The sequence below is a fragment of the Corvus hawaiiensis genome, chromosome 10 (genome assembly GCF_020740725.1).
Source record: "Corvus hawaiiensis isolate bCorHaw1 chromosome 10, bCorHaw1.pri.cur, whole genome shotgun sequence".
In the NCBI taxonomy this organism is placed as follows: domain Eukaryota; kingdom Metazoa; phylum Chordata; class Aves; order Passeriformes; family Corvidae; genus Corvus; species Corvus hawaiiensis.
In genome coordinates, this window is record NC_063222.1 from 23,787,783 (window position 1) to 23,801,282 (window position 13,500).

The 13,500-nt window shown below is 39.9% G+C and overlaps 1 protein-coding gene across 1 annotated transcript in view; it reads right to left on the minus strand.

The window, feature by feature from the left end:
• Nucleotides 1-13,500, minus strand: part of FNDC3B (fibronectin type III domain containing 3B) — a 184,515-nt gene that overhangs the window by 86,567 nt on the left and 84,448 nt on the right. Inside the window, exon 4 of the mRNA XM_048314456.1 lies at nt 5,285-5,361. Coding sequence (XP_048170413.1) covers nt 5,285-5,361 — 77 coding nt within the window. The remainder of the gene's footprint in view (nt 1-5,284; nt 5,362-13,500) is intronic.

Sequence of the window (13,500 nt, forward strand, 5' to 3'; positions counted from 1 at the left end):
TCTGGTGAAAGATGAATATATTAAGGAACGGATTTAGACAGAAAGTTTGTACGCTGAGCAGCACATAATGTAAACCATATTTAAAATTATTAGGATTCAGCTTCCTGAAATATAATCTATAAAGCAGGGAGGGAAGCTCAGAGTCCTGTCAAAGACCTTTTTGATGAAATTACCCTGCTAGATGAAGCTATAAAATAACAGGACTGAGAGAAGCCAGAGATGAGGGGATAGAATAGAGAATTTCAGTTGGGAGGAACTACAACCACCAACTAGTCCAACTCAGAGGATGAGCCAGCCTTCCAAATTACTTTAGTCGAAAAGCCAAGACACTCATATCTTTTATTTGTTTCCTCCCAGCCCATGAATGCTGACAGCATTCTTGTTATTCCATGTGCCTACTTTACACATGAACACAAAAATACAGGGGACCTTGCAAAACCCACTTAATTTCCCAATCCTACAGGGCATTTTCTCTCTAAACTAGGAATTATTGATATACATTTCTGAAACTGTACATACTGTCTTTAAATACGCTGTTCTGTCCTTAACAAATCAAAGTTGGTAATCAGATTTATTATGCACTACATGCATTAGGTAGTTATGAAGACTGGAGACATCCCTTGACCTGTAAAACCTGCAGTGAGTAGATTGTAGTAGTGCCATTCTGGGAGACAACACTCAGCTCATCAAAGACAGAGAAAGTCAGGTTTGATCCATTAATGAAAATAACACAACTTAGCAGAGAGGTTTGACTTTGCTATTTTAAGAAGAAATCTGCAATTCTTTGTGTCTGCTTAAAACCATTTGTTACAAAGATCATAAATTCATCTGGAAACACGCTGCTAAACTGTCTCTACTTCAGTGCCAAGAAGCAACAAAATCCTAATCCCTGTTGAGGTCTCTAGATGCAACTGGAATATTAAAAGTAATTGCTATTACTAATTTTAGCACTTTATATTTAGAGAAAACAAATATCTCTGGTCATCTGGCACCTAGAGATAAACTTTCATTATTTTGTGGGGTTTTTTTCAAACAGTAGGTAAATTGTCTTTTGCTGGTATTTTTTGTGCTTGCTGGTGTAACAGGCATGCCACCTCAATAACAATACTATTATAGCACAGTTCTGTGTGGGTTTTCATCCCATATTTTAGGGAGCTTAATTGCTACATGAGGTGGGTGATGATCTTTCAGGGCAGTCTGGGTTTACATTACTCATGCACAATAAAACTGCCTCCCCCATTGGCTGTCACATTTTGGGAATGCCATTTTAAATGTTACTTGTTTTCCAGCGCAGATATCACTGTAGTAACTAGAGATAATTCACGTATTCAAAGTACATGACAAAGCTCCATGTTGTCTCATTTTTCTCCGCTGAAATTTAATATTACACTCTAAGGAAAAAGACATGTTAATTGTGCACAGGTAAACTGTATCTGTATTTTGTGAGATCCAGTTAAAGAAACACAACCACCCTCATTCTGTAACACACATTTACTGCATGAGTTTAATATGGTAATATGCAAGTAATTTCCACTTGCTTTCAAAAAAACCCCCAAACAACCCTTATTTCACTTAAATTTAATGTGCTAGATTCAGCAAGGCCATCTGGAGCATGGCCACTGGGTGGACCACAACCAATACTTCAGGAATTTCATAAACTAATTTGAAACTTCATTCATAAATCAATCTGTACCCAAAAACAGTACAGAATGAGCTCATTCAAGAGGCACTTGGATGTCAACATTTTATTTATTCATTTAATTTCTTAAAGATGCCAATCCGAGTTCACACCAGTCGTGGCAAGTTTGCATCACTATCTTTAGAATCCATCAGTATTAAATCAAGCACCAAATTAAATCTATACCTTCAACGTGGAAAACAGACAGATAAACATCTAGAATGCTGGCAAGCATGTTGGGGTACTTTAAATCTAGAATGATACAGTTCTTCAGGACCAGTGCCCATGAGCTCAAAAGGATCATGGCTTGCACTGTATGAGATCTGCACAACCTTCCTTGTGTTCAAGCTTTAATGAGGATCATCCTGGTAAAGGATGCCTCAACTGACTGCAGTCGACAAAACACCCAGAGCAGCTCTGTGAGCAGTAAGCCTCACAAATGAGCAGTTTGTCACTAAAACCGGATGCTAGCCAAACATGCTTTTGGAAGAGAACAGCCCTCTTAGGGAACAGGATGTACCCAGGACCAAAATCCTGATTTTCGAGGATGGGATAGATTTTCTACCATTTTAAATGTCATTTAAAGACATTCCTCTTTCCAAAAGTTATGCTTTAGTTCTGTCAAATGTCATGTGTTTGGTGCAGGGATATTGAACTGCAGGATCATGGCTCATACTAAACAGTTCAGAACATACAAACCCCATGGCCAAAGAAGGCTTTTAACACATGATCCAACCAGTAAATTTGCCCTTTAGGCTTAAAATATCTGTGGCAGAGATCTCATATTAACAAACCTGTAAATAAAATCAAAAGTGGAGTTTCATGCCAAATTTTTATGTCCAACTACAGACAAGTAACTTCTCAAATTCGAGTGGAATTGCTCCAAATTTATTTGAGAGAGAGAGCAGTCCTCAGCCAGCAGCACTAAACAAACAAGTGAATGATCCTGCTTTTTGATATTTCCATTTTTCTAGTTCTTTGATTAGAATACTCCAAACCCTCGTTCTCTCCTCCCTGACATACACTGAAAAGCAGGAACAATAACCCATGATATTGTCCCCAAATTTAACACCTTAGCCTCCAAATCCTTAATCTCACTTAACAGTTGAAGCCGAAATTGTTGGCACCACACACATTTAATGCGGATTTCTCTGCCATGTCACCTTCCACAACCAACTTTTACAACAGAAATATTGCCCACCAAGAGCACAGCAAGGAACTTTTCCTCTCGTCTGTATTTAACTAACCCTTAGCCCAAAGAATTGCAGGGACATGAACTCTGATCTGATTGCTCATATCTGCCAGAGGTACACAGAGGTTTGTCTGCTGGAAAGATAATGCAAAATATACTGGCTCTTTGAAGAGCTGGTCTTTGAGAGCAAAACCATAGCATGAAAGATTTGAACTGGTGGTGTGTATTTGTTTTCTATTATTTTCCTGGATCATTTCCTGCCCTGGCTAAGCCTCATCATTGGGATGATCTCCTTAACATCAACAAACCCAGCTTCTAGTCACAATTATTAACATGGTCCTTGAAGTCTAGAAACAGAGTCTGTGTTTGTGCTGCTTCCAGTGAGGCCGACCTTGCAGGGCTCGCATCCTCCTGCCAATTTTTCCCGAGAGGTAATGAAGCACCACGTTAATCCAGGGCAGCAATCATTCGATAACTCATGCAATATTCAGGGCTAACACTCACAGCTCACACAGGCTTGGCATAACTAAATGGAAATAAGATTTCATGCCTTTTTTAATAGGCACTGTTACTTCTCCGCAGGGGTACTGCTGTCTGCCTGACTCTTAGATGTACACTTTGGGGACAAATCAAACCAAAATCAAATATATTTTGATTCATATCCCAGAGTGCATTAATTTGCCTTACAACCTTTCCCTTGACATGTTAAATTTAAGTTGTGTTCTAATTGTTTATCATAAAAGAGTGGGTTAAACTATGAAGCAATAGACAAAAGCAAGAGCAAATAAGGCAGACACATTTATTGCAATAAAGAGCTAATTTCATTACTACAGACTTTCAACTACTATTTAATATGAAGCAGTCTGAAAGGCAAGAGGGGCTCACTCACCACAGAGCAGAACACACATTCTGCTGCACAAAAGCACCAAATACAGAGTTTCCCCCTAAAACTTTACAACATATTTCCAGCTCCCTGGAAAAACTGCTTCAGAAGAGGGTTTTTGGTTGGATTTTTTTCTGGTTAAGAAACTACTAAAAGGCTACTTTAGTGGAATTATTATGGTGCCCCACAAAAAGCTTTACAGAAGAACTGGGCTCAGACAGAGATACAGCTGGAAGACTTTCATCCCTCCGGTTTGGAAAGCATTCCAATTATACCCAACCATTTATCTCAGCACAGAGGTGGAAAGGTATAAACATTTTAATATTAAAAAGGTGTTAGAAGTTATTTCAAAGGAAGAATAAATCTTTAGGAAAACCTCTGCATGATATGGGCCAGTTTATTAAATTAGGGGAGCCCATGAGGAGCATTAAGTACCAAATGCTGTCTCAAAAGTCCAACCACTCCCCTTGGGAGGACTGAGCAGCAGGAGGACCACCCTGACATCCTGCCCTCTCTCCTAGGCTGGCTAACAACTTCCCCCATACTTAAAGCATGTTTTCACTCTGTTCAGAAGTCAAAATACCACAGAGTGATTGCAGTATTTTGTGGGATTTAAGTATGACGCCATCCACAATTTTTCAGAATTACACAAGCTCACACATTTCCTGGGGAGGGGAAGGGACTCAAGGACATCATCTATTTTCTGCCTGACAAGATGCCAAACTATATCTATCAAAAGGTCTTATGCTATTCATCAAGGATATCTGAAATACTTTGCATACTTTTAAGGAAGCTTTTGGTCCAGGTCTCAAGGAAAACGGTGAAACTATTGGATTTATTGTATTGTTCACAGCTGTTATGCCTCACATCAATCTTTTGGTTTGGTTTTGGTTTGGTTTTTTTTTTCCTTACCTCAGAAAGAGCCTAAGCTTTGCAGAAGATGGAAGGAACAATCTGGTAATCTGGGGTTATTTACACAGAAGAGCAGTAGCTGTTCAAGAGTTCCAAAACCTAAGAGCTTTGCGAAAGCTTTTCCATTTTTTCCATAAATAGATGGTTAAATCACATTTATTCTTGAAAACACACCAACACCTCCAGTTCTTGGTATGCTGCAGGATTTCTGCTGGAAAGACACTGAGGATCAACAGTATATTTTACAGCTATAGTGGCTCCTTCTCTCTCTTCCATGGCCTCCTACCCCTTCTGTCACACAATAATCTGAGGCATTACCCAATATCAAGGACTTCTCTCCCTCCCACAAACAATACAGTTGCACACATAGGCTCAGTCTGTGTGCAGAGCTTTTGCTGCTGCTCAAACCCCAAATCTACTACAAATACCAGTGTGTAAAGGTGCACATCCCTGGCCACTTGTGCAAAAGTGTGTGTAGTATCACTGAAGAGGAGGAGTATGAAATACATGTATTACCATTTTCATTAAAACTGCTAAATTAAACTTCAGCCAAGTAGACGTCTCTATGTGGATCAATGCTTTTGCTTTTACATCCATTTTAATTCTTCAAGAAGCATACCTGTGAGATATAACCAGGAGGCACATGAATAGGGGGAATGGATCCATTGGGTGACATCATGGGAACCTCTGCTGGTCCTAATAGAAAGAAAGTAATAAGATATCAGTTTTTTTAGTTGAAAAAATAGTATAATTGCTCAAAAAAGGTTAAAAATAGCTTTATTTTTGAAGCCTGCAATAACAAAATGAGCAGCTCCACTAATTTCTGGTATATGGAAAATGCCTTGTGCCATCATTCTGAGAATAAGATCATTGTTCAATGACTTTACCATATATTCTGCTGAAATAATATTTTCATCATAAAACAGCTAGAACATAGACTTTATATTACCCACTGATCAACTCATACAGCATTAAGCAGTAACACAATATGTCCTTTAGCAGCCCACAATTCCTATATTGAACTCTGGTTAAGTTATTCTTGTTGAAGGCATAGGAGCAGGGAACAAAGCAGAAACTGTGCAGCCTGGAATTAAGCAGCTCCCAAGGAAAGCGTCCAATTGTAGCAAAAAAAAAAAAAGTCACATATGTGAAAAACTATCTATCTATTTAAGAATGCACAAAGACCAAATTCATTATCTCAGCTATTCAGACTAACCTTGGAATGTGGTTATACAAGCAAGAAGCTTATGGTTTCCACTCTGAAATCCAGCCCTGAACATGTAAGTTCCATTTTGAGGCACTCAGTACAAGTACAACAAAGCAAGTGCCATAACCACTGTGCTTCTGGAAATGGAGCCTCACAGCTAAAAGAAAGTGTCTAGATAAAATGGAAATCATTCTCTCAACTGCTCATTGATTCACCCATTAACTCTGGGAACATCACACGGGGCAGTCAGTAAAACAAGCCCCCCAAACACCACACAGATGTTTGCAATCAAGAGTTTACTGCTTGGAAAAGAAAAATTAATTTCATTCTTTCCTTATTACATATTAAAATCTGACACTGAACTGTTAATGGGCCCATTTGCCCCCATGGTCAAACTCTTCAGAGGAGCTCAGCAAGAGACTCTGCTCCTTGTCACTGCAAACCGAATTCCAGCTTTGACTGACAACACAAAAGGTAACTCCATCATCTCCTTTGATGGAGAAGCCATCCAACATCTCCAAACCATATCATGTTCTGGGGAAGGAAGCTGAACACTAAAACATATGAAGCACTTCAGGCACAGATGGGATGCAATGGCCTGTAGGAGTGACTGCTCCTAAAATTTAGACTAATCTAATGAAATCTCCAACAACAAACTGAGTCAGTCTGTTGTCTGATATCAGCAAAACCAGTCCACATTAAATTAGCAGTCATTCCCTATCCATGTGCATTTTTATACTCCTCAGGCTGCTTCTGGTACAATCAGCAGAACTTCCCACCTCCCAAAATCCAAGTTACACACAGGAATCCATCTGAGTTATTTTTATCTCCCCTTATCTTGGTTTGTTTTCTCTATCCAGTTATTTACAGTCTAACCAGCATCTACAGATTTTACTGCTCACATCTAGATTTCAAATATGGTAAACCATCATCAGGTGTATAATGGGAAATGGGAACTCTGAAGCTTAAATTTAAATATTTTGTATCTGGTTTTTCTGGACTTCATACTCTCCTACACCTATGTGGGGAACTTTACCTACACTACAAGCCCAGTAAGGGGAAAAAAAGTTACTACTTCTTATTATTCAGCTCATATGGACTTCTCTCTTACCTTATGGCCCACATAACAATATTTATCTCCCTAGACAGCCAACAATTTTAGTGGCAATGGGAAAAATTCAGCTTGAGCAGTAAGTGATTATTGGGAAGGAGCTGCCATCTAAATGGCTTTATTTAAATCCATCAAAAATATGAGGTGACAATTGGTTCAGAAAGAATTTCACAGAAATATTGTTTGAATAAATGTGTTTTCCCTATCAAAAAAAAAATCTCTGCAAACTTCTTTTGAGGAATATAGTTTTTCATTTCTCTCTGAACTCACTCTGGTCTGTATACACTGCCAAGTTTTGCTCCACAGTAAGCCAGACAGTATATAAAATGTAAATGCTGATATTGTGAATATGCAATGATGCTTTTTTGGGGGATTTAATCCACACTGGATTATCAAGAGCTGTTCAGTTCCTCAGGACAGAACATGCTTGAGAATAGGTAAAATGAATAGTTAACAGTTACGCAACACATTCCTTGTCAGTGATGTCTCAAACCCAAAAAACTGCAAGAAAAACTGTTGATATAAAATAAAAAATCCTGAGTTCACCACTGAAATAGAAAATAATTTAAATATTGCACGTAAATATTGCTCAATAGAATGAAGCTTTATGCATAATCTTTTTCAGCCCCTCACCAAAACTTGTTTTAGTTGTATTGGCCAGTCGTTCTCAAAAATAGCTACTCTGACTTGGAAATAAACTTAAAAATGGGACAGTTTTGGAGTTTCTACGTAGAGAGCAGATATATACAACAAATAAGCAGCACTTTGCTCGGCATGCCTCATATCTGTCCTTCCAAACCTTCTGCCAACTGTTCATATGGAGTAGTGATCTACTTGCAGGAAGAAATCAAACTCCCACACTGATACTGCTGACTGTAACACTTCCACTCCAATAAAAAAAAAAAAGGAATATTGTGTTTTATCATCAAAACGTGCACTGTGCAAGATGAGTCTTAACCTTGCATATGACCCACAAACTGTTAAAGTCATTTGGATAACAGGTTTTAAAAGACTGACAGCCTGGTGATTTGCAGCTAGATTTTGTTTCCAGTGCTTTGATTTCAGGGTTAGCCAAATGACTTTAGCATACATTATTGCATTCCTCTCATCAACGTTATCAAAACAACTTCAAGTGGTAGTAAAATAAAGACCCCCACCTCCACAGCTCAATGAGTCCCAGCAATTATTAAAGATTCTTCTTGTTGTCAAACCATTCCCTAATTAACACTAAAATAAAACCAAACGTTTTGTTTGGCTTGAGTTTTGTTTGGTTGGTTTTGGAGTTGGGTTGTTTTGGTTGGTTTGTTTTTTTTTTTTTTTCAGTATTTTTGGTTATTTCAAATAGTTTTGACCTGTTAAAAAGCAGAACTTTAGAAGAGGATGCTCCTCAGCTGCTTCTATTCACAGGAGAGATGTAAATAATGTGTACTCTTGGGAATCACAACTTTGCAAGTTTTAATTGAAGCTCGAGGTTCAACACAAAGTTTACTTTAAATGAGAAATGTCCCTCCATTCTGTCAGAGATGCTGCACACTGCAGTGAGCTCACTGGAGTACTTTTCAAACCTCTTAAAAAACAGGGGTTGTCTCCTGAGTTCCTAATGAAACTGAGCCAGCAGAGCTTGGCCACCTCTGCCGACAAAGCCACCGGCCAAATTCCACCCCGAGCTTCTTTCCCGGGAATACAGCACATCTCCTCTGACTCCTGGAGGGCTGCCCTGTCCAAAATGCAGGTGCAAGGAAATTATTCCCCCTCCTCTGACAGAAGAGGAAAAGCAGGAGGCACCACGCTGGAAGCCCCAATGCCCACCTCAGCAGGCAGGTGCCAGACCCCAGTTGTCCCCAGCAGACAGAGCACAGTTTCCCTAACACGCTAATAATTAACAGAATAAAACTTTGAATAAGTAAAAGAAGCAACTCAGCCTCGTATTGTGGCAGAACTATTAACAGCTTGACACCCCAGTCTGAGCCTTTCCTCCTCTTCCCAGACACCTACTCTCTTCTGCTGCTCTGTCGCCCCTCTGATGGCATTAAAGCTGATTATTTTAACCATTTCAGATAACCAACAAGGTTTTGCAAATCTATTGCCTGTTTAAAAAACACCTGCATGCTCAGTCTAACAAAAATGACAACAATCATTCTATTCCTTCTTGTGCTGTGTTTTACTGGGTGATTTTATTGCACATCAAAGCAGGGCTCTCTTCCACCTCTGTCTCCCACTTGCCCTGGCACAAGGATGTTCCTGTCATGCAGAGATTGACAGTTCTTCTGGTCATTTGTATTCCTTCAGGAAAAATGTCACCATATACTTCAGAAACTTCTGTCCCAAGATTTTCAAGGCTAATTATAGCCTGGATTGCAACCCACGACACTTTCAAATTTCTTGTACAAAACCAGTTTTGGAATAAGTACACTTTTTTCCTTGTTCCCTAGTGACCTTTAATGCATGCATTAAAGATCACTTTAATCAGTTTTCTTTCCTTAAATTGTAGAGGCCTGAATCTGGCATTTCAGTTCCTCCAGCTATAGCAACACTTCTTTCCTATTTCCCTCTTTCCACAAAACATTATAGGGCAAAGAAGTCATTTTACCACACCATGTTCCTGAGTGCTTAGAGACCATTGCTTTTCTCTCTTTTTTATGTCCCCTGTAGAATATTTTTCACATCCAGCTCCAGCACACCGGCATATGTTTTACACAGTGTTTCTAGTGACTGTTTTGCAATTACCAAACTCTATCAGGCTTCGTTATTAAGTTCCCATTCTGACAGCAGTTACTGGAAATGTCCTGAAGTTCAGGAATTTCTCAGCCCTGTTTCCAGCAAACACATACCAATTTACCATTTCACACCACAATACCTGCACTAGTAGAGAAACAATATGAAATTAAGTGGTTTTGCAATTTGAGTTTGAAAGTTAAGAATCCTGTACATTTTAATAACAAGAACCTACTGAACCAGCTAAGTAAAAAATTAAATCCAGGGAGGTAAATGCATTATATTTAATAAAGCTTAACTGTTAAAATTAACCCATGAGAACTTATTCTGCCTCCCCCGATCCACAACAAAACTGGTATCACATCTTCACATGTGGTGTTTCTCAAGAAGTAAATCTATGAAGCAAGAGGTGTGACAGAATGAAAAGGAGAGATAATTAAAGGGCAAATTGGTCTGCTTTGCTAAAACAAATGACCCAGGGCTTGCTGACCTTGGCTGGGACCCAAGGGTTTGCATTTTCACATGGATGAGCAGCTGTTCCGGAACAATTTCCTCAATGAAACAAGCACAAACAGGCTCCCTGTCAGGCACACGTGTCTTCTCCCTCCACTTGGTTATTCTCAAAGCAGCTTACGGACTAAACAAGGTGATGACAAGAAAAAAAAACCCCTGGATCCTCCATTCATCTTCTTTCCTCTGCAGCAGAGCTGTGGTGAGCGTTTTTCCCAGCCTTTCGGCCACAGCCTAAAACTCTTTGTTAGCACAAGCAAACATGAGCATGTCAGAGCATTCTGTAAAAACCTTTAAAACAGGATGTAAAGAGCTTTCACATAAAATATCACCAGAATTTTGAGGTGCACTCTCGCCTAGGCAAGAGCTAATTCAGCCACTAATTTAACTCTGCTCATGTATGGTACAAGGCAGAGTCTTGGTTTCTACCCAAGTTCCTAGGACACAGGGGTCTTAAACCTGCTGCTGATCAAGATCTAAATACTTTGTCCTTAGATCGGTGTGAATTTGTAGATTAAAGCAGCTCCACATTCGAGGAAAAAAAAAAAGGAGTAGCTTAAACAATATTAAGTGCTTGAAGGGATGACAGCTTTAAAAAATACCTTTGGAGAATTCTGAAATGGCAGAAAAAAGTCCCACTCATGCTGCATTCAACCTGCCAATGGCAGGGTAGTGAAAGGTGCTAAAATAATGTTACCAATAACCCTGTGCTTTGATAAATGTAAGAAACGTGTCCAGCACTTGGCCATCCCACAGCACCAGCTCATGCCTGAAACAGGCAGCAGGCAAAGTTTTATCCTGCTTATCCCTACAGATCTGTCAATATTTTTAAGATGACCTCATCTACACACCAAGATGTGAATGAAAGGATGCTTGCCACACACCCATTCACACTCTGGCACCTCAACTGGTTATTTTCTATTCAGATCACAGTTTAATAGTATGAAGTAATTCCTTCACCTTTGAAGAGTACGAAAACATTACCAAAACCCTCAAGTTTAACAGAAATGGCTCCATGAATTTCAAATTATCTTGGATCCCGCAACAAATGACTATTTAAATGTAAATGGAATGTCTAAAAGAAAAAATGTATCAGCCTGAGAAATCCTCTAGGTGCATGGCTTAACCACCGAGCACAGTCACCTCTGTACGTGCAAACACAGGGTTTGACAGTGGAGATTGAAGCACTTTTGATGTAGGTAACACACACTTCTTGAACTCCTTTGTGACTTCTGTGACTACTTCATGTTTTTTCTAAATCCCAGGACTAGATTAGGAGAGGTTACAAATACAACAGTTCTTTACTCACTCTCACAGATTGTCAAGTCGATTTGCCGTAAACATAATTAAAAATAAGATGCCAAACCAATACAAGTTATAAAAAACACATTGGTGTCTTGGAGTTCCAGTGCACAATCATTTTTAACACCAAACTGCAAACCCCAAACACTCAAGTGACACATTCAAGCCCTTGGACTCTGCAGCCACAGACCCGACAGTACCAGCCACGCTCCAGTCTGGGTTTGACTGATGCTTTCAACATGTGCAGACAAACTCACTCAACCAAACATCCAATCAAACCGCTCAGAAATTCCTGCCAAATGCATCCAGCAGACAGCTTCTGGAGCATTTTCTGGCTTATTTACATGATGGCACCTTTGCTGTTTACACTGGAGCCTCTTGAAAGCCGCCTGCGTTACCGGTGTTTGCTACTTGACCTGCTGCACACAGCGGGAGGCTCGAGCACGTCCAGTCTGGAGTTAAACAACAGCACCCCAAGCTTTCATGTCAGAACCACAAGACTCCTACTCAGCAGCGTGCTAGTTTGCAATGTGTGTCTCCCAGATGTTGTATTCTGGTTTGGGGCCTATTCTAGAAATAATGCCGTAACCTGTAAAAACAGGAAATTAACTAAAAACTATCAGTTGCCCTGAACATGCCCTGTCCAAAGCAGCCACAGTACTGCAGCAGTCACACAGCAGCACTACTTCAGCTGAATTCTGAGAGGAAGTCAGGTTAAATGCTCACTTCTGTCCACCACAGAACTATGAATTAATACTTTTCAAGCATCAAACGTTTGTTGTTTCAAACATGAAGTGATTTGCATTCGGAGATACTCATCCTGAGAGCACAAGGAGTTGTCCTGCTCCTCACCTGCCATCTTGCACCTTTGGTTTCAGGGATCACCACACTGCACTAATTTAACAAGCAGAGAAGAGTCCAGACAAGGTCAAAAGGCTGTCCAGCATCCTGGCACATCTTCCCCTGGCGCATCCACAGCCTCTCCTCCTGCCATGGGGCTGGAAGGGAAGGAGGAAGCACCTGGGGACAAGGATCCAGTCCCAGAGCGTATGGCTACCCCATACCAGTGACAAAACACCAGTAACCACATTCTGCAGTGATGATATTTGTATTTACACATTATGAGAAACTTGGACCATCTCAAGCTCACTAAAGTCTTTCAAAAAGGTTAGAACAAGTAAACTTGTTCAGCCACAGAGAATGGAGCTGGACAAGGTGGATTCTTCAGTTCTTCAACATTCCCAGGTGGGTTTTGTTTCTTTTTAAAACTAGACCCATGTATCTACCACTCTAGAGTTTCAATTTACAGGCAACATTTTGGAGTGGAACATTTTTTGTTGTTTTGAACAGAAATTGAGTATTTTCCTGTCCTAATCTGAACAAACAAGTCAGAGTCTTTTGCTAAAATAAATCCTTTCTGATGGTTGGCTCACCAGTTGCTACTGCAAAAACACTTGCAAAGAGTATGTTGCAATACTTCAAGCATTGAAAATAAGCATATTCCCATGGCAATTCACCAGATGGGCTACAGACTGTAAATCATAAATGTCTAGACTGAAACACAAGAGACAAACATCTGTCTAAAATCAGTTGATTTGAATGGCAAATACTGTTAAATAAATTAGGACTACTTTGGAAACAAAGAGAACAACCAACTACTTGAAAACATCTGAAATTAATCCATTAGCACACAAGCCACAACACAATAACCTGAAACTGGAGAGACATTCATTTCGTGAGGAATATTAGCCCAAGATGACATCCTGACATCTGAGGCAGGAACACAAAAGCGTTTCTGTGACCCAGCACCACGTTACCCCACAAGGACTCACGAATCCATCCCCAGAACATCTGGCTGGAGCAGGGTTGTTATTCTCCTCGCTTCACAAGTGAAACTGTGGGACAAAGTAATGAAATGCCTGCTGCAGGGTCACACAGGAAGTTTGTGGGAACGCAACTGGACACAAACCCAGAATAGGATTTAGGTCAT